The sequence below is a fragment of the Sorex araneus genome, chromosome 1, assembly GCF_027595985.1.
Source record: "Sorex araneus isolate mSorAra2 chromosome 1, mSorAra2.pri, whole genome shotgun sequence".
Classification (NCBI taxonomy): domain Eukaryota; kingdom Metazoa; phylum Chordata; class Mammalia; order Eulipotyphla; family Soricidae; genus Sorex; species Sorex araneus.
In genome coordinates this window covers 11287325-11314935 of record NC_073302.1, presented here as the reverse complement: position 1 = coordinate 11314935, position 27611 = coordinate 11287325, and the positions used below count along the sequence as shown (strand labels likewise).

At 61.2% G+C, this 27611-nt stretch overlaps 1 protein-coding gene across 3 annotated transcripts; it reads right to left on the bottom strand.

Moving 5' to 3' along the window:
- Positions 1–27098, bottom strand: LHX6 (LIM homeobox 6). 3 transcript variants are annotated; one of them, XM_055136025.1, is made up of 10 exons: positions 26772–27097; positions 25557–25628; positions 25021–25203; positions 24493–24614; positions 16138–16358; positions 13359–13459; positions 13068–13163; positions 12743–12917; positions 6592–6695; positions 1–2280 (listed from the first exon to the last, which is right to left on the bottom strand). In XM_055136025.1, the coding sequence occupies exons 1-10, from the start codon at positions 26853–26855 to the stop codon at positions 2260–2262; spliced, it is 1179 nt and encodes a 392-aa protein (XP_054992000.1). In that variant the 5' UTR covers positions 26856–27097; the 3' UTR covers positions 1–2259. The 3 variants fall into 3 exon arrangements, with proteins under 3 accessions (XP_054992000.1, XP_054992018.1, XP_054992008.1); XM_055136043.1 differs by lacking the exon at positions 26772–27097 and adding an exon at positions 25944–26018; XM_055136033.1 differs by lacking the exon at positions 6592–6695 and having other exon boundaries at positions 26772–27098.
- Positions 27099–27611: the final 513 nt, after the last annotated feature.

Genomic DNA, 27611 nt, shown 5'->3' with positions numbered 1-27611 from the left:
TCCTGCTTGCATTCACTTTATTTATTACACAAATAAGACATTTACAAAGCACAACATGAAAGGTATGTAACAAAACAGACATTGGTTTTACAAAAAAGTGCTTACAATTCTTTTCCGTGTGTGTGTGTGTGTGTGTATGTATGTATGTATGTGAGAGAGAGAGAGAGTGTGTGTGTGTGTGTGTGTGAGTGTGTGTGTTTTCCCCTTTCGTGTTTAAATAAATAGGCTTGATGGCCTGCGTGTTCCCAGGCTGCTCTAACAGGCTAGAGGAGATGGGTCTGAACGGTCACATGCGACGGCCACATGATCCAGGTGTGGAGCAGCGCCCGGTGGCCCTGGGAGGGGCTCGCCCGTCAACATCGAGGGAAAGAGTAGTGGTCGCAAGGTCCCCGCGGTCCCCGTGGCCAGGGCTCAGCTCAGCCCACCCACTCCTGTTGCCGCTGGCCCTGGCGCAGGGCTGCGTTCTCCTGGGGGGGGGGGGAGCGGGGTGGGAGCTGGCGAACGAGAGCTGCTCAGACCCCATCCTGCGGGGGAGGGGACCTCCTCTTCTCCCTGAGTCAACTGGAACCTCCTTTGGAAGGGAGAGAAAGTGGGTTCCGCCCTGGGGCAGCTCCCCGAGCAAGAGTCACAGACAACGGTTCCTTTACGTGCCCCCCTGCAGCAGCTGGGTCACCCCCAGCCCAGGGCTGAGACGGAGAGCGCTGAGTGACGTCTGCCACGGGGGGCCGGGGGGCGCGTTGGGAGGGGGCGGGGGTGCGGGGGAGGTGGGCGACACAGGAACTCCTCGTGTCCCCTGCCCTGGGGGCCTCCCGACATCACGTGGACAGATCCAAGGGGCTGTAACCAAGGCAGGGGAGGGTCCCGGGCTGGACTGCGCCCCACTGGCAGCCTCCAGTGGGCAGCGCGCCAGGCTCCCAAGGGCTCCCCTGGCCCCAGGATGGGTGGGCTTGTCCCCTGGGCCCTCCTGTTTGAGGCGGCAGCAGGATCAGGGCAGGCGCTTCCCACTCAAGGCGTGAGTGAGGCTGGTCCCCAGCAGGGCTGGGGCGGCAGGGGCGGGGGACGGAGGGGGCCCAGGTCTCAGACGCAACACACTCACCCCGGCGACGGGCACCCTCTGTCTCTCGACTGGGTCCAGAGCACTCTGACAGCCACACACCGCGCCCCCTACCCCCGGCCCCCCATCTGTGGCCTCATCTCCCTGGGACCGGTCCCGTGCCAAGAAGACCTGACCCAACTGCCAGGGTCCAACACTTGGGAAAGGCCCGGTACCGGCCTCCCTCACCTCTGCACAGCCCTGGCCCTGTGCTGGAGACGGGCGGGCACACAGGCCAGCGCCTCAACATCCACACCGGCTGGGCTCTCTCCACTCCGGCCCTCCCCGCCCAGCCCGGACCCCACGTGTTCCCCGCTACATACACACACACACACACACACACACACACACACACACGTACGCACTCACACATGCACACACACAAACACACACACACGCACACGCGCACACACACACATGCACACATGCACACACATGCACACACACACGTACGCACTCACACATGCACACACACACGCACATGCGCACACACACACACACATGCACACACACGTACGCACGCACACATGCACTCTGGTTGGTCTGGGCAGGCCTCCCTCTCTGCCCTCTCGGGCCTCTCGCGGCCGGTCAGTGTTTTTCTTCTCTCTTGGAACGAACTTGACAGAACCAGACAGATGGAAATGATAAAGTCAGAGCACAGCTTTCCTTGGGGGACAGCCCACAAACACTGCAGAGTTTTCCAGACAAAAGCCGCAGAGTGGATAACACGGGGGGGGGGGGGGGGGTTGTCGGCTACTCGGAACTCGGAGACGGTTCCCAGGAAGCGGTAAATAAAGGCCAACGTGGGAGGGAGGAAAACCTGTCTGTGACGGAGCCCGGTGTGTCCCACAACTCAAGGCGTCGCGGTCGGCTGCTAAACAGGATCCGGTCCACACTGGAGGGGGGGCGCGGGCGGAGGGCTGTTGTTTGCACCCTGGTTCCAAATTTCCGGGAGCTCCGCCTGCCCGGGGGGGGGGCTCCACGCCGCTCCTGGGATCTGGTTCTCTGCAGGACAGGGGAAGGCCAGGCGTGGGGGGCGGGGGGAGGGGGCCCAGCCGGCGGCAGTGGAGGTGGAGTGGGTGGGTCCCTGGCTGCGGCCTGGTTTCAGCGGCTGAGGGGCAGCTGTCGAGTGCCCGAGGACAGATGCAGAAGTGCCAACGGCAGCCTTAGTACTGGAAAAGGATGACCTGCAAGAGGAGGGCAGGGAGAGCACTGAGACGGGAGCCCGCACCTCTCCACCCCTGCCTACAGCTCTTCCCTCCCTCCCCCCATCCCCAGAGGTCCGGGACAGGGGGAAGCGTGACGGCGTGGAGCCCTGACCTGAGTTCAAAACCTGGTTCTGGGCCAGAGAGACAATACAGCGGCATTGGGAGTGTGTGTGTGGGGGGGGGGAGCGCTCACCTTGCATGCGACTGACCCGGGTTCGATTCCCACCATTCCAATGGTCCCCTGTGCACTGCTAAGAGTGACCCCTGAGCACAGAGCCAGGAGTCAGCCCTGAGCACTGGTGGATGTGGCCCTCCCCGAGATAAAAACAAAATCCTGGCTCTGTCACTGCCTGGCTGTGCAACGCGGATGGGCGCTGGGTGCAGAGTTGCACCCCGACCCGGGAGGGCCTCCCCGCAACTGCCTCCTCTGAGTGGGGAGGGTCCTGAGGCGCAGGGAGGAGCCTGGGTGGGCTCCCAGGAGGAGTGGGGGGAGTCACAGCGAGGAGCTCCTGGAGGGTGACCATCAGAACAGCCGACCACCGCCAAGCAGTACAGTCTGTGTGGGGGAGCACTACACACGGGAGCACGCTCTGAGCGTGGGCACACTAAATATGCGAGCACTGCCTGCCTGAGGGAGCACATAGGAGCCCTCCACAGGGAGCACTTTCTGCATGTGGGAGCACTGCCTCAATTGGGACTGCACGGGGGAGCACTGCCTGGATGCGGGAGCACTCCCTGGATGTGGGAGCACTATCTGCACCTGGGAGCACGGTCTGTGCAAGAGCACCATCTACACATGAGCACAACCATGCCCACACAAGCACGGTTGCAGGAGCACTGCCTGCACGTGAGAGCACCATATGCAATGGGAGCACTCCCTGTGCACGGGAGCACTCTCTGCAATGGGAGAACTGCCTAGGCTTGGGAACACCGCATGAGTACGAGAGCACTTTCTGCACACGGGAGCACCGTCTACGTGGGGGAGCACTGCCTGCCCACAAGCACTGTCGATGCACAGTGTCGCCCCTTGGTGAGGCTCTCTGCATATGCTGCTGCGTCTTCTCTCGGCTGGGTGGTGGGTGCGGGGAGGACTGTCATCTCTGGTCTGTCCCAGGAGGAGGCATGGCGAGGGGCCCAGCGCCTGCTGACTCCTAAACTCACAGCCTCGACCTCCCCAAGCACAGCCAACACTGCTCAGGCCGGGCGTGGTCGCAGGGCTGGCCGAGGAGAAGGTCTCTCGAGGGGACACAGGGCCTCAGTCGGCCCTGCTGGCCCTGACCGACGCCTCCCAGGCTTTCACCGTGAGCTCGTGAGCCAGGGCTGGGTTGGAACCTGGTTCTGGCAAGTCCCGTGCAGATGTGGCCAGACACAGCTGTGGGGGTACCCGGCAAGGGGTGCTGCCCCCGAATGCCCAGAGGCCTGTTCCCCTCCCTGGCCGGGCTGGTCCCGAGCCCAGCCGGGCCCTGCCCCGGGGACCTGCATCTCTTCGCCAGGATAGCTCGGGCCTGGAGGACCCTCACTGCCCACACAGTCCCCCCCCGGGCCTCAGGCTTGGCCAGATGTGGACAAAGGTCCCGGTCGGCAGACAGGCGCGCCTGACAGCGCGTGGACGCGAGCCCAGGGTGCAGGGGAGGACTCTCTCTTGCATGGAGCCGCTGGCGGTGACCTTGAAGACAGGCCAGCAGGACAGCGCAGCCCGGCCCGGCCACACCCCGCCAGGCCTCCGTGGACGCCATAAGGCTGAGCTGACCCTCCCGGGGACAAGGGCCCACTCTCTTCCCGCTGGCCCTCCAGGCAATGCCCCAGAGGCCAGCGCACGGGGCCTGGCCCCATCACTACCCCGGCCACGAGGGACACCCCCAGGTCCCTGCAGTGGACTTCCCGGCCTGCCCTTCCAGGGAACACTTCTCTCCCCCCAGGGCCCTTCCTGCCCCCGAGAGTGCCTCAAAGGCTATGTTCCTGCCTTGCCCGAGTGGCCCTGTCCCCCTGGGGTCCAGCTGCTGCTCTAAGGCCCTGCGCCAGCAAGCCCAAGCAGGCTGGCCACGGGGAAAGCGTGATGGGAAGGAGCGAGGCCAGGCTGGCCCCGAGGCAGGGAGCACCCACGGGAAGGCCAGGCCTGCTCACAGTCACAGGGGGTGCCCCTCACCCATGGGAGCCTGTGCTCTGTCTGGGCCTCGCTTCCCTCTGGTGGGCGGGGGGCGGCCAGAGCACATGCTGTGTAACCTAAAGGGCAGCACCGTCCCGGCCAAGTGGCCTGTGCGGACGTCCCAGACCCCAGCTCCAGCCCTGCCACTGGCTGCACCCCAGCCTGGCCGGGTCACCAGGGGGCTGGGTCTCCTCCTCCTTCCCACGAGGAGGCCCACCTCGCACCCACAAAGCAGCGTTCATCAGAGCAGAGGTGGCCGCTGGCCGCTGGCCCCAGGCTCACATTCCTGGGTGTCTCAGAGTGGGTGTCCCTGGCTGGGCCCGTGGGGAGCTGGCACAGGGCGCCCCCAGGATCCCATGACCCCTCTGTCTAGCATGGCTTCACCTCTACTCCCAGGGCACGCCCAGCACGCAGCAGGCACTCAACTGAGAGGCCGGGCGAAAGCGGAGTGACCGCAGTGCCCTGGCAGGGGGTGACATTATCCCTTGGTCCCTGAGCGGCAGTCAGGGGCTGGGCTTGCCCCGGTCACACACGTCACTGGGGCCCCTTAGCTTTAAGGCCACTCGCATCCTGCCTCCTGCCTGTCACGAGGCCTAAGCCCCCTGCCTCAAGGCGGGCCACAGAGGGGGTGTCTCTGAGAGGCCTCCCGTCCCTCAGGACTCAGATCCTCCAGCCACTGCCCCGCTCACAGCTCGGGGTCCCCTGGAATCCTGGTGGCTCCCCCTTGCCCCGCCAAGCCAATGCCCTCCGCCCCCCGCCAGCTCTCTCTGGGTCAGCGGCCCCTGAGCAGTGCACCCACCCTTGTCCAGCTCCCTGGCCCGACCTTCGACCCCCCACGTGGTGCTGGAGTTTCTGGGGCTGTTTCACTCAGGCATGGGGTCCCCCTGCTCCTCACTGACTCGGGGACTGCAGGGCGGGCCAGGGGGGGCGCAAACCCAGGAAGGGAATGAACTAAGTGCCCCGTTCTCCTCCAGGTCTGGGGACTCAAGTGCCCCGGGCCACAGTGGGGACACTTCTCAAGCCGGGGGCTGTCTCAGACCAGTGGCCCTCAAAGCTCACTGAGACCTCTTGGGCTGAAGGGGGGCCTCCCCCCACGCCCCCCAAGGTTCCACCCAGAGCCACTCCTTCTGTGACAGAGTCCTGGGGCTCAGAAACAGGCACCAAGGGGCTGGAGTGATAGCACAGCAGGTAGGGCGTTTGCCTTGCACGTGGCCAACCCGGGTTTAATTCCCAGCATCCCATATGGTCCCCTGAGCACCGCCAGGAGTAATTCCTGAGTGCAGAGCCAGGAGTAACCCTGTGCATCACCGGGTGTGACCCAAAAAGCAAAAAAAAAAAAAGGAAACAAGCACCGAGTGCCTGCAGGCATCAGTGTTCGTGTGGATTGTTTCCTGCACCTGCATGGGGAGGTCAGACCCCCAGCTCCCACGCAGCCTGAGTGCCCCGGAACCTTCCAACTTCTCATGCTTCCTTCCAAGACATGTCTGAAACAGCCACAGACAGGGATCCACCCCGGGGCCCAGGTCACTGGCCTCCCCCGGGGCTCACCTAGCTCAAGACAGAAGTTTTGTTCCATTTTGGATGGGACACACCCACCCATCGATGCTCAAGACCTCCTCCCGGCTTGAAACTCACAGGGGTCACTCCTGGAAGTGCTCGGGAGACTATCTGGGGTGTCAGGGATCGAACCTGGCTTGGCCGGACGCAAGGCAAGCGCCCTTCCCACTGTGCTATCACTCTGGCCCCACTCCCAGCATTCAGGGCAGGGGGAGGAAGAAGCAGCAGCGAGAAGTCAGGGGGTGTGAGGGGGTCTGCGCTGACGTGCATAAGGGAGCCAAGATGAGGGTCCCGTTGTCTCCCCCTCCAGTCTGGGTCCCCCGGCCAGCTTTCTTTCTCTCTGCTCCTGCCCACCGGCCTGGGGTGACTGAACCCTCCAAACGTGAACAGAGTGACTGCAACACCACTGACAGGGATGCCCAGGGGCCTTGTGCGGGGCCACAGCTGCTCCGCGCTGGCCTCTGAGTGCACTGAGCAGAGAGCAGCGGCCTGGAAGCCGCCAGAGCCTGCTGGGCCCCGAGGCCCATGGCCAGAGCCCCACCCCGGCGGGCCAGTCAGGCCCCCAGACCCCGGCAGGCTCCAGTTACCTTCTCGGCCCGATTGGAGAGCGGCCCGTCCATGTCGGCTTTGAGGTGGACCGGGGGCGCGGTGTAAGGCAGCCGGCAGTGCACCTGCCCGCACTGGACCTGACCTGCGGACGAGAGGAAGCCTCGAGCCTGTCCCTGCCTTCTGCACAGCACCCCTGGGGGGCCCGGGGCTGGTGTCTCCTCTGCCACTTACCCACTGGCTGGCCCCGGGGCCCTGTGCTCTGGGGAGGGCTCTACGATCTCTAGAGAGCGTCGGTCACAGTGAGCTCAAGGGCGGACCAAACACTCTCCTCTCGATGGACCCCACATGCCCAGCCCCACGGGTGGCCCTCAGGACCCTGGGTCTCCCCCAGTGTCCTCCTCACCCTCACCCCCTGCTTCAAGGCCTCTGCACTCGGGGGACTATTCATTTTTGCCTTTGTTTTTGGGACTGGAGCAATAGCACAGCGGGTAGGGCGTTTGCCTTGCACACCTGCCTTGCATGCAGCCGACCCGGGTTCGATTCCTCCGCCCCTCTCGGAAAGCCCAGCAAGCTACCGAGAGTATCCCGCCCACACGGCAGAGCCTGGCAAGCTACCCGTGCCGAATTCGATATGCCAAAAACAGTAACAACAAGCCTCACAATGGAGACGTTACTCGAGCAAATGGATGAACAACGGGACGACAGTGCTACAGTGCTACAGTTTTTGGTCTTGGAGCCACACCCAGTGACGCTCAGGGCTTACTCCTGGCTCTGTGCTCAGGGATCACTCCCGAGGGTGCTCAGGGGACCAGCCGGGATGCCAGAGATCAAGCCCAGGTCGGCTGCAGGCAAGGCAAACGCCTTACCCCTCTGTGCGAACACCCTGCCCTCCAGGGGAGCTTCACCTTTGTGACACTTTCCTGGACCACCGTGGGGACAGCTACAGTCCAGCACCAACCCCAGCTCGTCTCTTCCTGTCTGCTGTTTCCTCCTGAGCACTTACGGTCCTCCAGACGACACTCCCTTGGGGTTTTATGTGGTGGGTTTGGGGGATTCTTGGACCCCACCAAGAATGCACCGAGGCGGTGCTCCACTTTGCAGCCTATGAGGGGCACTGTGCAAGGCTGGGCTCGGTGAACCCAGGCCCATAGGCAGAGCGTACTCTGGAGCCCTGGGTGGCCCCTCCTCTCCCAGGCCCCGCGCTGCCAGCCGGACATTAGGCTCCGACAAGGAAAGGGGCTGCCGCGTTTTCTAGGTTTCTGTCACGGAGGATTCCCAGCACTGAGCAGGAAGCACAAAGGCTAGAAGCACACGCTCTCTGTGTGTGTATCTATTGGATGCGTGAATCTCCATAACCCTGTTCAGCATCTCAAGCTGCTGGGGGACGGGGAACGTTTTGTGACTGATCCTAATTTCTCCTTCATCACTTTGCCTTTTCAATGAAGCCCTGGTTTCTCTCTTCCCTCCACTTGGTGCTCTCTGGGGACAGAGGAAGGTGGCCCTGAGCAGACTCATTCTTCATAAGGAGCTCGGTTTTCTTGTTCTGGTTTTGTTTTGGACTTTTTGGACCACTCCTGGCGATGCTCAGGGGTAACCCCTGGCTCTGTACTCAGGACTCACTCCTAAGTGGTGCTCAGGGGACCATATGGGATGCTGAGGATCAAACCCAGGTCGGCTTCGTGCAAGGCAAATGCCCTTCCTGCGGTCCTATCACTCCGGTCCCCTTATAAGGAACCTGGGACAAGACGGTGGGCCTTTCCTTACTTGGGATGTCGGGGGCCAGGGGGCACACTCGGTGGTGTTCTGGGCTTACTTCTGGTTCTGCCCTCAGGGGTTACTCCTGGCAGTGCTTGGGGGACCATCTGGGGTGCTGGGGTTCAAACCCAGGGTGTATTGTCTGCCCGGGCCCAGAGAGCCTGCCTCTCACCTGAAGAATAAGGCAAATGTATGAAAGTGGGGACAAGGGGACCAGAGAGACAGTCCGGGCGGGGGCTTAAGGCACTCTCCTTGGATGGAGAGTTTGATCCCTACCACCACACGGTGCCAAGCACTGCCAGGAGCACCCCGAGCAACACACTCACACGCACACAACACACATGTGCTCACACACACACATGCACCCAAGCTGGAGACTTTTTTTTTTTTTTTATTTTTTTGGGTCACACCCAGCGATACTCAGGGGTTAGTCCTGGCTTTGCACTCAGGAATTACTCCTGGCGGTGCTTGGGGGACCATATGGGATGCCGGGTATCGAACCCCGGTCAGCCGCATGCAAGGCAAACGTCCTACCCGCTATGCTATCGCCTGGACCCCATCAAGCTGGAGACTTTCGGTGGGACAGAGAGGGGGCAACCAAGGATTAAGCCCAGGGCCTCACACTGGTGCCTCCCAGCTCTGCCACATCTCACCCCCACCCTGGGGATTCCTTTCCATTTCTTCCTTTCTGCTTGAATGTCAGGCCATACCTGGCCATGCTTGGGGGTTACTCCTGGTTCTGTGCTCAGGGGTCATGCCCAACAGTGCTCGGGGGAACCAAGCAGCATCAGGGCTCTAACCTGCCGTCACTGTCCTGCACGTGGGCCTGTGCTCCAGCCCCCTGGCCCATCTCTCCAGCCCAAGCCGGACGTTCCAAATCTGGGGTCTTCTAAGACTTTATGAAGAGCCTGACATTACATAGAAAACTCTATGGGTTCGGTTTCTTGGGGGTCTGGTTTCTGAGCATTGTTTTTATTTTTTTTTTTTTTTGCTTTTTGGGTCACACCAGCAATGCACAGGGGTCACTCCTGGCTCTGCACTCAGGAATTACCCCTGGCGATGCTCAGGGGACCCTATGGGATGCTAGGAATCGAACCCGGGTTGACCTCGTGCAAGGCAAACGCCCTCCCCGCTGTGCTATCGCTCCAGCCCCCTCTGAGCATTTTAAAAATCAGATCCTAGGAGCCAAAGATACAGTGTAACAGGTAAGGCACTTCCCCATTCAGTGGGGACCACAGCCCAGGCTTGAATCCCTGGTAGCATCACACATGGCCCTGAGCCCCACCAGGGGTCAGGGGTCACTCCTGCCCTTCAGAGCACAGAGCCAGAAACAGAACCCGAGCAGCCAGATGCGGCCCCCAAACCGACCTCTCCCCCTGCCCCACAATCCGATTCTAAGCTCCAGGGATGCGGGAAAGTCCTGTGCCCTGAGAAAACTGTAACGGAAAACCTCACTTCTCTGATTTTAAAACGCGCTTCAACTCCTGAGCACAACAGCTTCAGACATTTCCGGAGCCCGTGCGTTCAGTCAACGCCAAAGCAGGATGCTGAGATGACCCTGGGTCTCTCGGGATGGAGAGTGTGGCCCCCACACCCTCCACGCCTCCTGGGCCAGCCAGGTCCCACCTCCGGGGAAGAGGAAGGACGCCTTCACCCCTGCTCCCGGCGTCACAGACAGCGCTAAGCTCGGCCAGCCACATATGTGGGTAGAGCCCTGCACGGCCCCGAGGGCCCATCGCTAGCGAGTGCTAAGCATGGGTGCTCTCCGGGACCCCACACTGAGAAAGCCTCGGAGCCTTTCGGAGAGGAACTAGATGTCTAAAAGGCTCTGAGCCGCTGGAGCCATGGTGTAGAAAGGAAAGGGAAGGTGGAGCCAAGCACAGCGGGGAGGAAGCTCGCCTTCACACGCAGCCAAGCCAGGTTTGATCCCTGGCACCCCACAGGGTCCCCCAAGCCCTGCCAGGAGTGATTGCTGAGTGCAGAGCCAGGAAGAAGCCTTGAGGATTGTTGGGTGTGGCCAAAAATGACTAAAAACCTAAAAAAGATGGAGCTGGAGCGATAGCACAGTGGGCAGGGCATTTGCCTTGCACGCGGCTGACCCAGGTTTTATTCCCAGCATCCCAAGGGGTCCCCCCGAGCACCACCAGGAGTCATTCCTGAGTGCAAAGCCAGGAGTAAGCCCTGAGCATCTCCGGGTGTGACCCAAAAAGTAATAAAGGAAGGTAATACAGGTCTCTCCTCAGATGGCTCAGAAATGGAGACGCACAAAGAGACTTGGCTTGTGACGGGCATCCTGATACAGCAGGCAGGACGGTGCACCCTTCGCTCTGCCCAGCGAGGACCGCCCCGCTGCCAACCCAACAGCAGCTAAGACTGGCACAGCACATAGGGCTCAATGGAGAAGTTAGCTCAGTGCTCCCATCTAACACAGTTTGGAGATAGGAGTCCTTGGGGTTCTGTTTGTTTTGGGGGGGGCATCACATCCAGCAGGACTCAGGGACTACTCCTGACGGTGCTGGGGCCTCAGAGAAACCCGGGGTGTTGGGGGTGGACCCCAGACCTCCCACATTGCAAAGCTTCTGTTCAACCTATTGAGCCCTCTGTCTCTGTCTGTCTGTCTGTCTGTCTGTCTCTAGACAGCCTGAGAGAGGAAATCTCGTTATCCTCACTTTAAAAAGCATGGAAACAGCTAACCCGCTCATCCAGACTCACACAAACGGGGCTGGAAGGGGATCTGACACTGGATCCTCAGGGAATCCTGATCCTCAGGGAATTCTGGCTCCCGAGAACTGCCATTGGCAGCTGGTGGTTCCTGCATCTGCCCAACAGGAGAGGGGCCTCGGGCGGGCGTTTACACGCTCAGCCGCGTGTCTGGCACCTAGGAACCACTCACAGCCGAGAAAGCTCTCTGATCTACTTGGCGCCAGAGAAAGCAGGATTTGGTGGGCACGCGGTGGCCCCACGAGGGCTTTTCACTGCATAATCATCACAGATTTTATGCCAACATTCTTTTGCCCAAACTGGAGACTCATCTGTTATGCAAAGATTTATTATTATGCTGGTGTGACTGCAAAACAGGGTGTGGCAATTATGTGTCGAAATCTGGTGTTTCTCTAGTCCCACACCACCTTTGAGGATGCAATCAATGGAAACAACCTCAAAGGGAAAGAATATCTGCCATCAGTGCCTGCTCAGATCCCATGAAGCTTCACCCCTGTCCCCCCACCCCCAGAAATTCATAACTGTTTAGCATCTCTCCACCCACCTCCCACTCTGGAATGGGGGCCCCAGGAGCACCAGGTTTTCATCTATTCTCTGTTGTATCCCGGAGCCCAGGACACAAAGGGCAGTTGAAAACATTTACCAGGAGGCCAGAGAGATAGTACAGCGGGTAGGGCGCTTGCCTTGCACCTGATTGGAGTTCCCTGCCATCCCATATGGTCCCCCAAGGCTGCCAGGAGCCAGGAGTACTTCCTGAGTGCAGAGCCAGGAGTAATCCCCCTGAGTAATACCCTGAGTATCACTGAGTGTGGTCCAGAACAAAAACAAAAAGCAAAACAAAACAAAACAAAAAACAGAAAAAGAACAGAAAGAGAGAGAAAGAAAAAAAAAAAAGAGAACACATTTACTGAGCCAGAGACATGGCTCAGTGGCAAAGCATGTGCCAGGCATGTGTGAGGCCCTGACCTCCTCCAACACCATGTGAAATATGTATAGACACATATAACATCTCCTGAAGGATTAGGGAAATAGATGGCTCAAGGGCTGGAGTGCAGCCTTACATGCAGGAGGTCCGAAGTTCGATCCCTGGCACTGGCGGTCCCTAGCACCACTAGCTAGTCCAAACCCTGTTCACTCCCCTTGGCACTTTGTGGCGACCCAGAATACGCGAATATATCCACAAGTGCAGAGTCTCACACCCCGGCCAGCCAGGCATCAACTAGCACCCTAGTCTGTTGGGGAGGAACCTGAGGTTTGTGAAATTCTGGTGATTTGCCCAAGGCGCACAACCCTGGACGGGCCCATCACCCTATTGCATCAACCCTAAAATCCAGCCATCAGGATGCACTCTGCCTCTCCCGGCTTCTTTCGATACCCTTAGATGTCCATGCGCTAGAGGTCCTGCCCAGGTGCTCCCTTTCCGCCCCTCGCCTCTGGGCTCACCGCGATGACAACCGGGCACGCGCGCGGGCCCCTCTTTCTTGCTCCGTTCTCACTACCAGAATGCATCGGGCAGGGGGACTGGACCCAGCTGGGTCTCTCCCTAGACCTGGCCCGGCCCAGCAGGGAGTAGGAAGTGTTTTTTTTTTGGAACGGCAGCTGGAGTGCCTGCGGTAAATGCCCGGCCACCAGCTAGGGGCGAGTGACCCAGGACGTGCATGCATCTCACCCCACGCCCCCTCTCCCCCAGCGGCCTAGACGGCGCTCACTTACTCTCGATGTAGCCGTGCAGGGTGACCATGCGCGCGCGCTCGGGGCTGCTGAACGGTGAGTAGTGGATGTCGTCGGACAGGGCGGAGGGGAGGCGGGACGGCGGCGCCCCGGAGGGCGGCACGGGGTGCTGCGGCGTGTGCTTTTTATGTCGCGCCCGGCAGTTTTGAAACCACACCTGCAACGACAGCGCCGGCGGCCTCAGCTCCGCGCGCGCGCGCACGCGGGGACGCGGGCCCGGGGATCCGGCTCCCGCAGCGAGGGTCCCGGGCGCGCCCCCCCTCCCCTGCCCAGCCCCCCGGCCCTGGCCCCGGCCCTCGGGCCCCACCTGGATGACCCTCCGGCTGAGGCCCGTCATGTCGGCCAGCTTCTGCAGCGTCTGTGCGTCGGGGTTGTTATCCTGCGCGAACTGCGCCTGCATAACCTGCCGGGTGCGGAGGGGCGGTGAGGCGCGAGCGCGCGGGGCGCTCCGAGTCCGCGGCCCAATCAGAGACGCCGGGCCCCGAGGCCACGCCCCCCGGCCGCCCGTGGGTCCCGGGGAAGGGGCGGGGCCAGGGGCGCTCTCCGCCCCCGCCCGCCCCTGAGGCCACGCCCCCGGCCCCCGGGCCCGCCCGGGTACCTGCAGCTGCTCGGCGGTGAACGACGTCCGTGCGCGCTTGGCCGGCTTGGGCTGACTGTCCTGCTCCGAGGGCACTGCCCCCTCCAGCGTGAGACCGTTCCCTGGGGGCGACACAAGCGGCTGACCACGCGTCCCCATCTCTTCTAGTGGCAGCCTGGAAAGGATGGGGACGGGGGGCGGGGAGCTGGTCCCTGCAAGGGTCGGGGCGGAGTTGGCTGTGAAGCGGGATCCCCAGGTGCGATCCCTGCGCTCCGTCTTTGGGGAATGGCCTTCGCACTCTGAACCTCCGCTCCATACAGACGCTTCGCTCTCCGTGCGCCTTTCTGGCTCACATCCCCGAGGGCGGGCGACATGACCCTGACCTTGCAGTGAAGGGAAAACTAAGGCCCAGAAGGAAGAATGCCCAGACCTGTCCACTAGGATTCTCTGCTGGCTCATTCCAGGGCCCCAACCTGGGCTCCCCTAGCTAAAACAGGGCAGGGCAGGGCAGGGCAGGGCAGTCTGCAGGTTACAGAAATTCAATCATAATTTTGTAAAAAAAACACAAAAAACCAACAAAACAAAACAAAAAGGGCAGAAGAAAAAAGGTTGGAAGGATCCACATAAAGCCTTAGCATGGTTATCCAGCAGGATTGTGAAGACTCTGCTTTCAATATTTCTAAGTCTGGAGGCTTTTGCAACAATCTTGTCACCTTATTTTTCTCTAAGGTTTAATATTGTTACCTGGAGTATATGTTAGATTTTCTCCTCTCACCAGCATTACTTTTACAATTATGCTTGGTACATTTTACTTTTGGTATCTCATTTATCTGAATGCAAAAGTAACACTCATTAAAAACTCAGGAAATTCAGATAAGCATAAGCAAGAAAATAGAAATCATCAGCAACTCCACCACCATTCACAATGTATTGTTTTCCTTTTAATTAAAAAAAAAAGACTATATTTGGGGGGAGGGAACACTCCAGTGTATCTATATAAAAACAGAGATGATGCACACTAAAATATAGAGCGCGGTGGTGTTTGAAGAAATCTTATTTGGCGGTGGGGAGGATGCACGCATGGCCATGCTCAGGACTTACTCCCAGCTCTATGCTCAGGGATCACTCCTGGCAGGGACCCTATGGGGTGCTGGGGATTGAACTAGGGATGGCCGTGTGCAGGACAAGTGCCCTACTCACTGTACTATCACTCTGGCCTAGGAGCAATCTTTGCTTTTGATTTTTTTTTTTTTTTGCTTTTTGGGTCTCACCTGGCAATGCACAGGGGTTACTCCTGGCTTTGCACTCAGGAGTTACTCCTGGCGGTGCTCAGGGGACCATATGGGATGCTGGGGATCGAACCCGGGTCAGCCGCGTGCAAGGCAAACGACCTACCCGCTGTGCTATCGCTCCAGCCCCTGTTTTGATTTTTTCCCCCTAAACCATCTCACCTCATTTCCCCCCCATGATAAGTATGTGTGTATTTAAAGAGTAAAGCAACTGCATTCAAGGTCAGCGGAGGTGATCCCAGGACCAAGAGGCAGACTTTGGCTCAGTCGCCTCCTGCCCAGGGGTCCAGCAGAAGGGGATCTGAAGTTTGAGCTGGAGAAGGGGGGGGCTGGGGTGATCTCTGACATATCACATGCTGCAGATAACCTGTGCCTATTATCTCACCTCCGAAAAGGGGGGAGGGGCGCCCCTACCTCCGAAAAGGGGGGAGGGGTGCCCCTACCTTGGGAGGTGGTTGTAGGGAAGTTAGCAGCTAGACTGGAAAGTTCTAGGAAGAGTGCCTGCCTCACCCTCACTCTAGCCTCCACTCCTCAAATCAGCCCCTCAAACCAGTCCTCACCAAGGTTGAAAGACCTGTATCTATATGTGGTTTATTTTTTGGGGGGATTTTTTTTTGGGGGGAGGGGTAAAGAGAGGGGGGAGTCCAGTATTAGAGCCAGAGGGCTGGAGGGGTCATTCGTCATTCTATTTTTTTTTTCTTTTGGGTCACACCCGGCAATGCTCAGGGGTTACTCCTGGCTCTGCACTCAGGAGTTACTCCTGGCGGTGCTTAGGAGAATCGAACCTGGGTCGACCTCATGCAAGGCAAACGCCCTACCCGCTGTGCTATAGCTCCGGCCCCAAGGGAGGGGTCATCCTAATCCAACATTCTTCTTGCACAGAAAGGAGACTAAGGCCCAGAGAGGCCAGACCCTTCCTCTGCCACCACCCCTGACACCCGCCCCCCTCAACTCCCTTCAGGCATGCCAGAGACAAACCCCAAGCAAAGATTTCTTTCCTTCCAGTCCGGGATGAACCCCTTTCCAAGTCTCTAGCTTGGAGCTGCCAGGGTGGGAGTGAGAACTGGGATCGTTATCCCGCCAGGCCTCACCCTGGGGGGGGGGGCAGCTGGAGGACACGTGATCCAGGACCCTGCAGAGCAGTCCAAAGTCCGGGCTGCTTCGTCCTGAGCATCATCCCTAGGGACGTCCTGGCTTTACCTGGGTGGCTCCCTGGCCTTGGAGAAGGTGCTCCCTCCTTAGGCGTCAGCCCCGTTTCCCAGATTTCTCTAGAGTCTCTCTAGGGGATTGGTGTCCGCTTTTCTAGCAAACGGGGCAGCCAGAAGCGGATACTGGGCACGTCGCAACCGGCCCGCTACCTCTGGGGGGCGATCAAACGGGGCTCCCGGCGCCGCCAGAGCGCCGGGCGGCCGCGCGAGGCGCGGAGTGGGTGGGGTGGGGTGGGAAAGGCGCGGACTGGGCAGGGGTGCGAGCCGGGGGCGGGGCGGGGCGGGGCGGGGCGGGCTGGGTACCGTTCTCCGCGGCCCTCTTGAGGTTCTCGATCATGGTGTCGTAGTGGATGCGGCACAGCACCTTCTCCTCCACCAGGCCGAACTCCTCGCCGGTGGAGAGCTGCCGCTTGCAGGAGAAGCAGGCGAAACAGGCCAGGTGGTAGGCGTTGCCGCGCGCCCTCCGCACCCAGTCGCTGGCGTAGATCTGCCGGCCGCACCGCGCGCACTTGGTCCCGAACCGGCTGCGGGAGAACGGGGCGGAGGATGACGAGACTCAGGCGCCCCTCTTCCCCGCGCCTGCCCCCCTTCCTTCAAAGCCCAATGCTCCTGGCCTTCCACCGCGTTCTGAGTACGCCTGGATCCACCCCTTGAGCGCGCGCAGCTAAGTCCCACCTGGAAAATGAGAGGGTGGGTGGTTTGGGGTGTTTTGGTGGTGGTGGTGTTTTTTTTTTCCTCCACTTTCTTTTTGATGCTTTCCTGAATTTTCCTAACTGTCTATAAGGATCACTGACAGCTGTCTCTCACACTTAAGCTGCGTACGCAATCAAACCTCTCTCGCTAGGGAAACGACAATCACAGAAACAACAAGACTATTTTTGCCCTCTTAACCATCTGCCCAGCAAAGTCCCAAGTGTTTATGTTGACTGTGAAGCTAAGGAAACTCAGGTCCACAGAGGTCAGGTAACTTTCACAAGGTCACACAGGTGGCAAGGAGAGAAAAACTGAGCGAGTGACTCCAGAGACGGATAAACTCAAAGAGAAGCCTGGAGTTTTGTGGAAGTCGAGACAGAGAACGCACTTATTGGCTTTGTGACCCTGCACAAATGATCTGACTCTTCTGAGAGCTCCTATTGCTTGCCCAGAGAAGAGGCCAACGGCAGTGACTGGGAATTATTTAGTGCTTTGTGCCCCAGTACTACTCAGCTGGTCATAGACGCTGCAGTCAGATGCCTTTCTAACAAAGGTTAAAACAACAACAACAACAACAACACACACACACACCCCAGACCAACTGTCCCTCCCCAGAAGGCCTCCTCCCCTCCTCCTTCCCCCTTTGTGGGCTGTGTCTGCCTCCACCACCAGACTGGAAGCACCCCGGGTAGGTAGGAAATCAGCCTACCCGGGCTTCACCTGGCCGCTGAGGTCAGCTCACAGCCTGAGCCCTTACGTGCCAAGGAAGGCTTGTTCTGAGTGACTCAGCCTGGTCCTGCCCCGGCGAGCCTCAGTTTCCCCTCGTGCACACTGGGATTTCTGCCACCACACACTGGTCCCTTGCTTGAGCTTAGAAGCTGAACTCTTGCCCCTCCTTCTCCTCCATCCCATACCCGACCCCTTATGAGACACCACGAGAGTCTCCCTTCCGAAGTATCTGGGGGCCCATCACCTCCTCTCCACGGCCCTGGCTGCCCTCTAGGCCCACACCTTCCCAGCCAGCCCTTCCCGTTTCCAGGGAGCCCCCCCCCCCAGGCCTGCAGAGCGCATCTGGGATGCTGCACCCTCCCCTGCTCCAGTCCTTGGCGGTTCCGCTCTGTCCTCCGGGTCTCATCCAAGAGCCTTGGCAGTCCACAAAGTCCAACAGACCACATCCTCTCCTCTCAGACCCAAACTCTCATCCTCCTCAAGGGCTGGGGGAGGGGTGGGCCAAGTGAGGCCCGGAGGCCTTGAGGGCCCCTCCATGGCACTTTTCCCAGCTCAGGCCTTTTATTTATTTATTTATTTAGTTATTTATTTATTTATTTATTTATTTATTTATTTATTTTTGCCAGGCTGTCCTGAGCTCTCTAGACACACCACCCCCCCTAGTTCTAGTTCCGTCCAGAAGCTCTATTGCAGCACTTTCCTCTCCGTGTGTTCGGCGAATGACGGCTGCTCACTCCCCTGACCCCCCATGTCACCAGGCAGAAAACTGAGAAGACTTGCCTCTGTGACCCCAGGGTCTCCACTGCCACCCAGAGCCTGGGCACGGAGGAAACAGCCAGCCAAGGCACCCGTTGGTTATAGTCCTGACCCTCTCGGTGAGCGCAAGAAGCAACTTGTCCAAGGGCTGCACAAACCTCCGATAAAGGACCCACAACATCACTCTTTTGGGGCCGGGGATATAAAGGGCAAACGGGGCTTTCACTCGGTTTGGGGTTTGGTTCACTGAGCTCTGCCAGCTCCATACAGTCTCAAAGCTGAGGCAAACTCTTGTCAGACGCACTGGGCTTGCACTGGGTTTCTCCGGGGGTGAATCCTACACACCCAGAGTTTATTGCTTAATTCTGGAGGAAAGCGGGGGAGGAAATCAGTTCTGTTCAGTCAGTGCAGACCTGCCCCCTGCCCTCACCCCAGGATGGTCCCTCCTGGTTCGACAAGGGTTGGCTGAGTCCAGGCTGGGAGCACTTTCTGGCTTGCGCCAGGAGGATGGAGACAGCAGATGTGTGCAGAGCCCCGGCTGCAGCTGGTAGCCCGGAGTAGGAGCCAGTGTAACACCCCCGACGGCCCCCACCGCCTTTCACTCCGGCAGCATGAGGTAGGAACTCTGACATGCAATTTGCAAGCAGGCAAATGACTTGTCCTAGACCACCACACAGGAGTTCTTCATAGACTGAAGCCCCCTATGAAGAGATTTAAAGATCTGGAACTTGCAGGTAGAGAGAAGCAGGGCTGAGTTGGGACGGACCAGAAAGGAGCACGGTCTGAAGGTGGCCCTCAGCGAGGTGCGAGGTGCGTGCCTGGGAGCAAAGATTGGGGCCTGGGCTTTGCAGGGGGGAGGGTGGGGGAAGCTGAGTTCCAGGCTGGTGGCCAGCAGGCACCACCACGCCAGGCGATCTGGGTGCTGCAGCCGGAGTGTCCCTTTCCAGCCTGTGCGCTCAGCTCTGGGGGTCTCCCCAACGCCGCCCGCAATGCGTCCAGGACTCCCGAGATGCATCCCCCAAATCTCTGGGCTCCCTGAGACCCGGTTCCTACACCCCGTTCTCTCTCAGTGCTTCTACCGCCCGCTCCGAGCCGAGCTGGAGCACGGGGGACAAGCTCTCTCCCTCTGCGCGTCCCTCTTCGTGCCAGGTGCTGTCCCTAGCCCCAGCACCTCCGGGCGCTCTGCGCGTCAACGAAACAACGCTGGCGCTGGGACCCCTGAGCATGACGGCGACGCTGCGTTGGGGGTCATCCCGGGCTGCTTCGAAGTCTGCCCACCGCCCGCCCGAAGTCAGGGTCCGCCGCGCGCACAGTGGGTAAGAGGAGGCTTTCACCGATCGGGATTCTAGCAAACAGACGGACTCCACGGCGCAGCCGCCAAATTCCGGGAGCAGCGAAATCGGGGAGCAGCGAGTGCCGAGACAACGAAACTTCAAAAAAGGGGCATTCGGGAGCTCCGAGGGCGGTGCCGAAGCGTTTAGAAGGCGCCACGACCACCACTTAAGCCTGGTGCTCCCCGGCGCCGAGGCGCCCAGGACAGAAGGGCTTTTGGGGTGGCGACTGCCCAGGGGAGCGCGCACCCCGGGAAGCCGAGCGCGCGGCACGTCCCCGCGCCGCACATCCCCGCGCTCCCCTAGCGCGCGGAGCCGAGACGGTGGCCAGCGCGGCTGTACCCGGGTGCTGCGCCCCGGCCACGGTCCGCTCCCTCCCCACCCGCCTCCTCCAGAAGCGCTCAGCAATCATCTGCTGGAAGACTGAGCCTCTGCCGCGGGAGCAACGCGCAGCGACCCCACCACCTCTGCATGCGGACACGGAAGCTCTGGTGGGAAAAAAACCCACCAGAGTGAGCTGCGGAGCCGCGAGCCGAGCCCCGCCCGAGCCCCTCCGATCAGCCTTAGTTTGGTGGGCCTGCTCCCTTGAGCCCCTTAGACGCTAGGAGGCTAACCAGGCGGTTTGGTTCCTCTCTCCTCCCGCTCCTGCCCCCTTCCCGTCCCCTCAGGTCCCTCTCCGCTGAACAACCCTTAAGGGAAGATGAGGGGCAGAAGGAAGAAAGGAGAAGGGAGGGGGGGAGGAGGAGGGAAAAACAGAACCAGCAATTAAGAGGTTAAAAAGCCCGGCACCACGGAGGTCCCGGCCTGAGGCCCCTCCCCAGCTCCACTCTAAGCTCCCCCCAACATCTGTCCCCCAACAGCTGGCGGCTGCTGGGCCAGCTCTCTGCTGCCGCGGTGGGGGGCCGCTTCCCAGCACCGCATTTCCCAGGGGACCCTGGCTCTGGGGGAGGGGTGGGGTCCTCCCCCTGGAGCCCACCTCCTCCTCCTCCTCCTCCCCCCACCCCATGAGTCCTGGGGCTCGAGGAAGGCCAGAGAAGGGTAAAGACAGGTCTGAGTCCTGCCCGCTGAGCAGGCCAGGAGAGGTCCTGACCGCTGAACTCCCCGCGCCCAAGGTCAAGGCGTGGGAGCAGCCACGGTGGCCTGATCCTGGAGTCCTTGCTCCTGGCCCAGGCCGCTGAGGGCACTCCTGAGAGCATGCTCCCCCAGGACCCACCGAGGGGCACAGCACAGCGGGTGCTGCTGGGGTGAAGAGCCCCCCTGCCCCCCCTGGAAGGTGCAGACACAGCTGGTCTAGGGCAGAAGACTCCTGCAAGGAGGCACTGGGATGGAGGGGGGGTTGTGGTGACTCAGATTCTGCCCTTGGGGCCTCAGTTTCCCCTCTTCTAAAGTGGGGATGAGGAGAGGACCATGCTCCCAGGGCGGGTTTGCGCCTTAAATGAGATAACACATGGAAAGGGTTAACACAGTTGTAGCTTAGGAAGCACTTGCATTCAGATAACGAGAGTCCTCCTCCCCTCTCTTCCCCCTTCCTCCTCCTCCTCCCCCACCCTCCTGGTGACCCTGGACTGGTCACTTTCCCCTCTCCAGGGCCACTGGCCTCCCCGGTACACAATGGCATGGTGCTTCAGGAGGCCACGGAGCCAGGCACACAAGACTGTCCAGTCCTATTTAGGGGCGGGGTGGCAACGGCAGGCCTGTGGGCTGTGGCAGGAGGAAGCTATCTGCGGGTGCAGCCGCTGAGCCCAGGGAAGCCATAAATGTCCCCAAAAGGAACCTCATCCCCACCGCTGGCCCGGGCCTTTGCTTCACTTCCCCAAAGAAAAGGGAAAGGAACACAGAAGAAACCAGAAAGCACGGTCACCTCCCGGCCAGTCTTTGGTTTTGGGGGGGGTCTGTTCTGTTTTGCTAGAATTTGGGAGTCCAGAGGTGGTGGGAATCTGCTGAAGGTACAAGAACTAGTGAGATGCCTGTGTAGGGGGAAAGCTGGAGAAACTGAGGCAGAGAGCAGGAGGACCAGCTAACTCCCTTGCCAAGACCACAGAGAGCCAGGGGCAAACCAAAGTCCTCCCCATAGGCGAGTCAGTGGGCAGCGCACGGGCCTCTGGCCACCCCCAGCCTCTGAGACTTCCTGCTTTAGTAATCTTGGGAGAGCTTCTGAACCTCCGACCTTCTGAACACCAACACCAACTGCCAGGTGACATCAAAGATAGGGACATTATCTTGGAGGGGACACGTGGGATGGAGGGCTTGGAGAAAGAGGGGGCTCAGTATCCCCTCCCTGAGCTCCCCATTCGGCTCCATGATGAGAGACCTCGGCTTTGCTTGCGCTGTCCAAGGCCACAGACCCCTGACTCTGGTTTCAGGAAAGAGCTCCTAGGGGACCCCCAGCTCTGCTCTCTCTGCCCCTCCTCCATCCCTATTCTCCTTGGGGCCTGGGTGTTGCTCAGAGCAGACAGTAGTCCCTGCCTGGCACTGCCCAGACCTTTCCTTTCCCTTTTTTGTGGGTTTAATTATTTTTGTTCCAGGTGGGGCTGCTAGGGATGGGTTATGCCTGCGGGGAGAGCTGGGGGCTGGGTGAGTCAGGGCAGGGAGGGCGTGGAGGTGGGGAGGGAGAGGGGGAGGTATGATCAGATGAGTTCTTTCCCTCCAGAAATCTGTTTCAGTTTTACTTTTGGAGCTCATAGGAAGGGGCACTGGGAAAGGATTAGCACTCAGAACCGGGAGTCCAATAGCAACCGGCTGGGTCCTTTTCCTCTTCAAACTGTACCAGCAAGGGGTTGTCTGAGTTGTCCCCACTGTCAAGAGTGAGGATGGTGACAATCACAGCACCCAGGCCACTCGCAAGCTCAGGAGGCTCCATGGACCTTCCTCCCTGGCCTGACCTTCGAGATCACCCGTAAGGGACAAGCAAGAGGGAGTGACGTGCTCATTCATGGTGGTCACATCGGGTCACCTTCTGATCCAGGCTCTGCTGCTCTCCAAGTCTGGAGCCCACTAGGGTGGGAAGGGGGGGCTGAGCACTTTGGGAAGGGGGATTCTAGAGCTTGTGGAGAGGCCGAACAATGGAGCCGGAGCCTGAGTTTTTAACTCATCCTTTGAGTCTGACCAAGCCCAACACACAGGGCAGCGCGGAACAGCTGGGCATGAGTGGTGGGCATGTAGCCTCGGAGGCCTGCAAGGCCCATGGTTTGTCCCTGTTGGAGAGATCCCCCTGCTCCCTTCCCCAGGCTGGAGCCTTGGCCCTAGCTAGCCCGGGGTTGGGGGGGGGGGGAGTGCAAGAGAAACTCCACAACAGCTGCTGGCTGCTTGGCACACAGGAGCCAGGCCTGGCGCAGGGACGTGGAGAGACGCAGTCCCCACCCTCCCATCCCTGCTCTGGCGAACCCACAGTCAGAGGGGACAGTGTGGAGAACATCGCCCTGACTCCATCAGACCATCTCTTCTGAAACACACACACAGCCTCAGCCCGGGGCCCCAGTCCGCATCCCACCGGCCTCCTGGTTGGCCGTGTTTGCAGGAGGCTCAGAGGCAGCAAGGGTAGGAATTCAGAACCTTCCCCGCTTGCATCTGATCCTCTTCCGAGGGAACCTTGTCCTAGCCACCCTGCTTTCCCTCTCACACCCGTGCACACGCAAAAAGCCAGCAGGCACAGAGAGCATCTTGCTCTCCCCCGGGGCAAACCGACTGAAAGATAAAACTTGCTCCAAAGGAACACCCTGGGCACCCGCACCTGCCCGGTGAAGCAGCACCCCCACCCTGACATGCACACCAGCCATGCTGAGGCCAGCAGAGCCCCCAGGAGGGCCCCCAGAGCACCTTTCTCTCACCACCCGCACAGAACAGTCCAGAACTTGCACATCCTGCGGGGTTGCCCCCAAACCATGGCAGCACCAAAAGACCTCATGCCAGGGGTGGGGACCTCCGTCCCCTTTCCTGAGTCCCCTTTCCTGCGTCTGGGGATCTTTCTGAGCCTGGAGGGTTGGTGGGGTGAGGGTGGGGGGCTCTTCCCAAGATGAATAAAGCCAGGACCTGGGGGAGGAGGTCGGGGAGAAAGCTTTCCTCACTTGGCTGGGGAAAACCCGGGCCAAAGGGTCTGTCTCTGGAGGGTCTCCTACTCGACTCCTGTCGCCTTCGCCTTCATAGCCCTGAGCGCTGGGTCTCTGGCCAGGTTCAGCTCTGGCTGGCTGCGTGGTGACCGGGCAATAGCTTTGCCCCTGACCTCGCAGTGACCTCGACCTCATGACCCCAGCCAACCCAGTGTAAGCTGTGAGATCTCAAGCTGTTGAGAGGGGAACTGGCTGTGCTCGAGCTGCCAGGTGGGGTGCAGCGCCCTGGCAAGCTGGGGGTCTGCCCACCCAAGGCCCTGGCTGCCTGCAGCCCTGGCTCCCTTCTTCTTGCCCCCATTGCCTGAGGCCGCACCCAAGGAGACTGCGCTGCAGCTGGGACGGAATCAGCCACCCAGCACTTGCACAAGACCCCAGATTCCAAACGTTACCCCTGCAGCGATGCCAGAGTCCCGAGCCGAGACCCAAGTTGGGGCTGGGATACGGATGGAATCCGAGGCCCTTGCGAGGCTGGTGCTTGAGCCCGGACCTTAACCATGCTTAAGTGAGCGAGGGGGGCCAGGGCCAGGGCCAGGGCCCGGACAAGAGTTGGGGTGCACGCAGTTCCGGATCCTGCCGCGGAGAGAGGGGCTGGCACAAGCTGCAGGCAAAGGAGGTGGGAGCAGGCGCGCACTGGGAGTGCAGCCTGAGCTCTGGCTGGGACCGGCTCGAGCCAGGGACCTAAGCCGGGGGGATCAGAGCTCCACGTAGGTGCTGGAGCTCGGAAACCTGGAGCCTGGAGAGTCAGGTCCAAGCCCAGATGCGCGGCCAGAGACGCAAACGCAGCCCAGGGGAGGCGCAGGAACCGGAGGCGCATCGCATCGCGGGCCGGGACCTGCACCGGCGGGGGCGCGCGCCAGGCCCGGAGCTCCTGGGTGGTGGCGGCGCCGGGAGCCGGGGGTGGGCGGGGGGTGGGGGGGTCTGGGCCCGCACGGCGCGCCGGGCCAGCGGGTGAGGGACGCAGCCGGGGCGCGGCGTCGGCGCGCGGGGGGTGCGGCGGGGATGCCGCGCTGGGCGCTGCTGGCGGGCCGGCCGCCGCCGCCTACCTGAAATAATCCATCTTGCAGAAGATTTCCTTGTTCTTGATGTAGCAGCTGTTCTGCTGCCTCAGCGACGTGCGACACACAGAGCACTCGAGGCAGCGCACGTGCCAGATGAGGTTGTTGACCTGGGGAGGGGGCGGAGGTGGGGGGGCGGCTCAGCGCGGGCCTCTTTTCACGCGGAGTTGCGGGGAGGGGGCGTTGGGGAGGGGGAAATGCCGTTCCCCCGGTCTCATTTGCAGACACAGCCGCTCGAGTTCAGGAGCTGCGAGGGACTGCCTCACTTTTCCTCCCTAACCGGGATGCTCTCTCGGGGAGGTGAGAATAAAAACTCTCCCCGTTTTCCCACCTCCCCCCAGACTAGGGGGTGGGGGTAGGGGGGGTTGCCCGCTGGGAGGCTCTGCAGAGAAAAGCGAAGACTCGGCCCGATGCCACGCACTCGGGAAGCCTCGGGGACAGGACTGATATGACGTGGACCTGGCCTGCTGGAGGCTGCGATGCCCCCCCCCCGACCCGCCCCCCCACGCGCCTCACCTTGAGCAGATACCGGTCCAGGATCTCGAGGCCGCAGCTGGAGCAGATGTTCTTGCCGGCCGACGGCACGGAGGAGGCGGCGGAGGGCGGTGAGCAGACCGACGGCGTGCTGGGCGTACAAGGAGACGCCCGGCCTTCGTCCTTGTCCAGAGCCCCCGCCAGGGCCTCGGCGTCCGACTGCGCCTGCAGATGCGGGCACAGGCGGGGAGCAGGGCCCTGAGCCGAGCGCCCGAGCCCCGCGCCCAGCGTCGCTGCGGCGGCCGATGCTAACCCTGCGCATCCACTGACAACGAAATCCCCCCCAGACGCCGCGCTGGGGGCTCGAGGACAAGAATGTGAGGGCCTACAGGGTAGGAAGAAGCGGCTCCAACTCTGCGCACCCGCATCCTGCGGGCCGGGAGCGGTCAGCTCCCTCATTCCCGGCCCTGAACACCCCCCCCTCCCGACTCAAAGACAGCGTTCCCCGGCACATGGGCCCCCGAAAACCGGGTCACCTCCCCAGGACTGGGGACGAAGGCAGCGCCGCGCAAACTCACCATGGCCGGTGGCGCGGTCCCTTCAAGGCAGCGGGTGGTCGCTTTGCAGCCGGACCCAGGCTGGGCCATCACCTGGGGGAGGGGGGAGGGAACGCAGGCGGCTGCGGCTGCAGAACTGGCTTCGCTCAGCCAGAGCCCAGCGCCTCCCCGCGCCTGTTATATAAACCGGCGCGGAACAATGAGTCCTAACTTTGTAGTGGGCATTTAAAGCCCTTCCCCACAAAAGCGGTGTCTCTCTAATGAAGCAATTTGAATTTGGATTGGATTTTTCCCTCTCTCTCCCCCTCTCCCTGCACTTAACCCGTGGCTCTTGAAGTAATCGCTTAGTTCCCTTGCAATCCAGGCCTCTAAGGGGGGGAAAAAAACACGCGCACACACATAAACTACCTGCAATTAGAAATTGTCGTGAATGCCCAAGATAAGAGGTAGCCAGAGTGTCAATTCCAACTGTCAATCAGTGAGATCCATCAGGCCGCCCAAAGAATTGCAAATTTGATTTTTTAATGGTAGTAATTAAAAATCGAATTTTTTCTCCTTCCACCCCCTCCTTCCCTCGCTCCCTTTTCCTCCTCTCGGCACAAAATGCAAAAAAGGAGAAAAGGGAGAAAGAAAGAAAATAAAAAGGAGATGGAGGGGAGGGGGGCGTTGGAGGAAAATAAAACCCTGCGCGCTAGGAACATCGGCGCGCGCGTGGTGGAACGGATGCGGCGGTGACGGCACGGCTCCGGCGCCCTTCGAGGGCCGCGCGCGGGGAAACCCGGAGCGAAACCGGGGCGAGACCGGGGGGCGCGACGGGACCCCGAAAGAGAAAGCCGCGGCGGCCCAGAGGAGGGCCGAGCACGCCGCAGTCCCTCGGCGCGCCCGGGATGGGCCCCGCGTCTCGGGATTCTCCGCGCGGCGCCCGCACAACCCCCGGCTCATCGGCGCTATCAGCGCCTATTCAGACGGACAATACCCGCCTCGCCTCCTCTTGATTCGCCTGTGTCTTTGCTAAATCGCTTTTTGAGAAATTCCTCCAACATTTGCATAATGTGTTCCCGCTTTCCGCGACCCCCCCTCGCGCTCGCGCGCGCTCACACACTCCCAGACACACACTCGCGGGCGCACCCCCGCACCCCCGCGCCCCCTCCTCCTCCCTGCGGCCGCCCGCCACCCGGCCTGGTCCCGCGGGGGTCCGGCCGCGGCCGCGCTGCCCCATCCCCCGGGCCGGCTCACCTGGTCGGTGGCGGGGCCGCCCTCGGCCGGCAGCCGGCAGCCCTCGGGCAGCGCCGGGGCCGCGTTCTCATGCTTCCAGTACATGGGCCGGGGCGCGGCGGGCTCCGCGGGTGCGCAGCGCCCGGAGCCGCGTCCAGGGGGGCCACGGCCGCGGCGCGAGCCGAGACTGAAGCACGAGCAGTGGCAGAGCGGAGGCGCCGGCCCCGCAGCCCCGGGCCCGGCCCCAGCCCTCCGCCCCGGCCCCGGCCCGCGCGCAGCCCCGGCCTCCCCGGCTGCCGCCGCCGCTGCCTCGGAAGAAGGTCCCGACAAACTTGGAGAGGCCCCCGCCCCCTCCTGCGCCTCCTCCCAGCTCTCTTCGCAGTCCTCCTCCTCCTCCTCCTCCTCCTCCTCCTCCTCCTCCTCCTCCTCCTCCTCCTCCTCCTCCTCCTCCTCCTCCTCCTCCTCCTCCTCCTCCTCCTCCTCCTCCTCCTCCTCCTCCTCCTCCTCCTCCTCCTCCTCCTCCTCCTCCTCCTCCTCCGCCTCTCCCTCCAGCTGCGGCGACGGCCGCCCTGCCGCTGGAGCCCCGTTCGGTTCAAGATGAGTCATGTGTGACCAATCCCCTCCCGCCAAGGGAGAGCGAGACACACACAGCGAGGCAGCGACCCAGAGACACACACACACAGACATACAGACGCACAGAAACTCCGCGCTGCGGACAGACGCGCCCAGGCGTCCCCGGCGTACAAAAGCGCGGCCCGGCACCCGCACCCAGCTCGCGCCCACCCGGCCCGCGGGCGCAGTCCCACTCACGGGAACAGGGCGGGGGGGGGGGTTGTTGGAGGTCACCCCTGGGGGCAGAGG

Coding starts and splice junctions, on each gene's coding strand:
- LHX6 (XM_055136025.1), bottom strand. CDS start 26,855: ATGTACTGGAAGCATGAGAACGCGGCCCCGGCGCTGCCCGAGGGCTGC. Junction 13,460..16,137: donor CAAGAGGGCCGCGGAGAACG/GTACCCAGCCCG, acceptor TGTCGCCCCCAG/GGAACGGTCTCACGCTGGAG. Junction 13,164..13,358: donor TCACCGCCGAGCAGCTGCAG/GTACCCGGGCGG, acceptor CGCACCCGGCAG/GTTATGCAGGCGCAGTTCGC.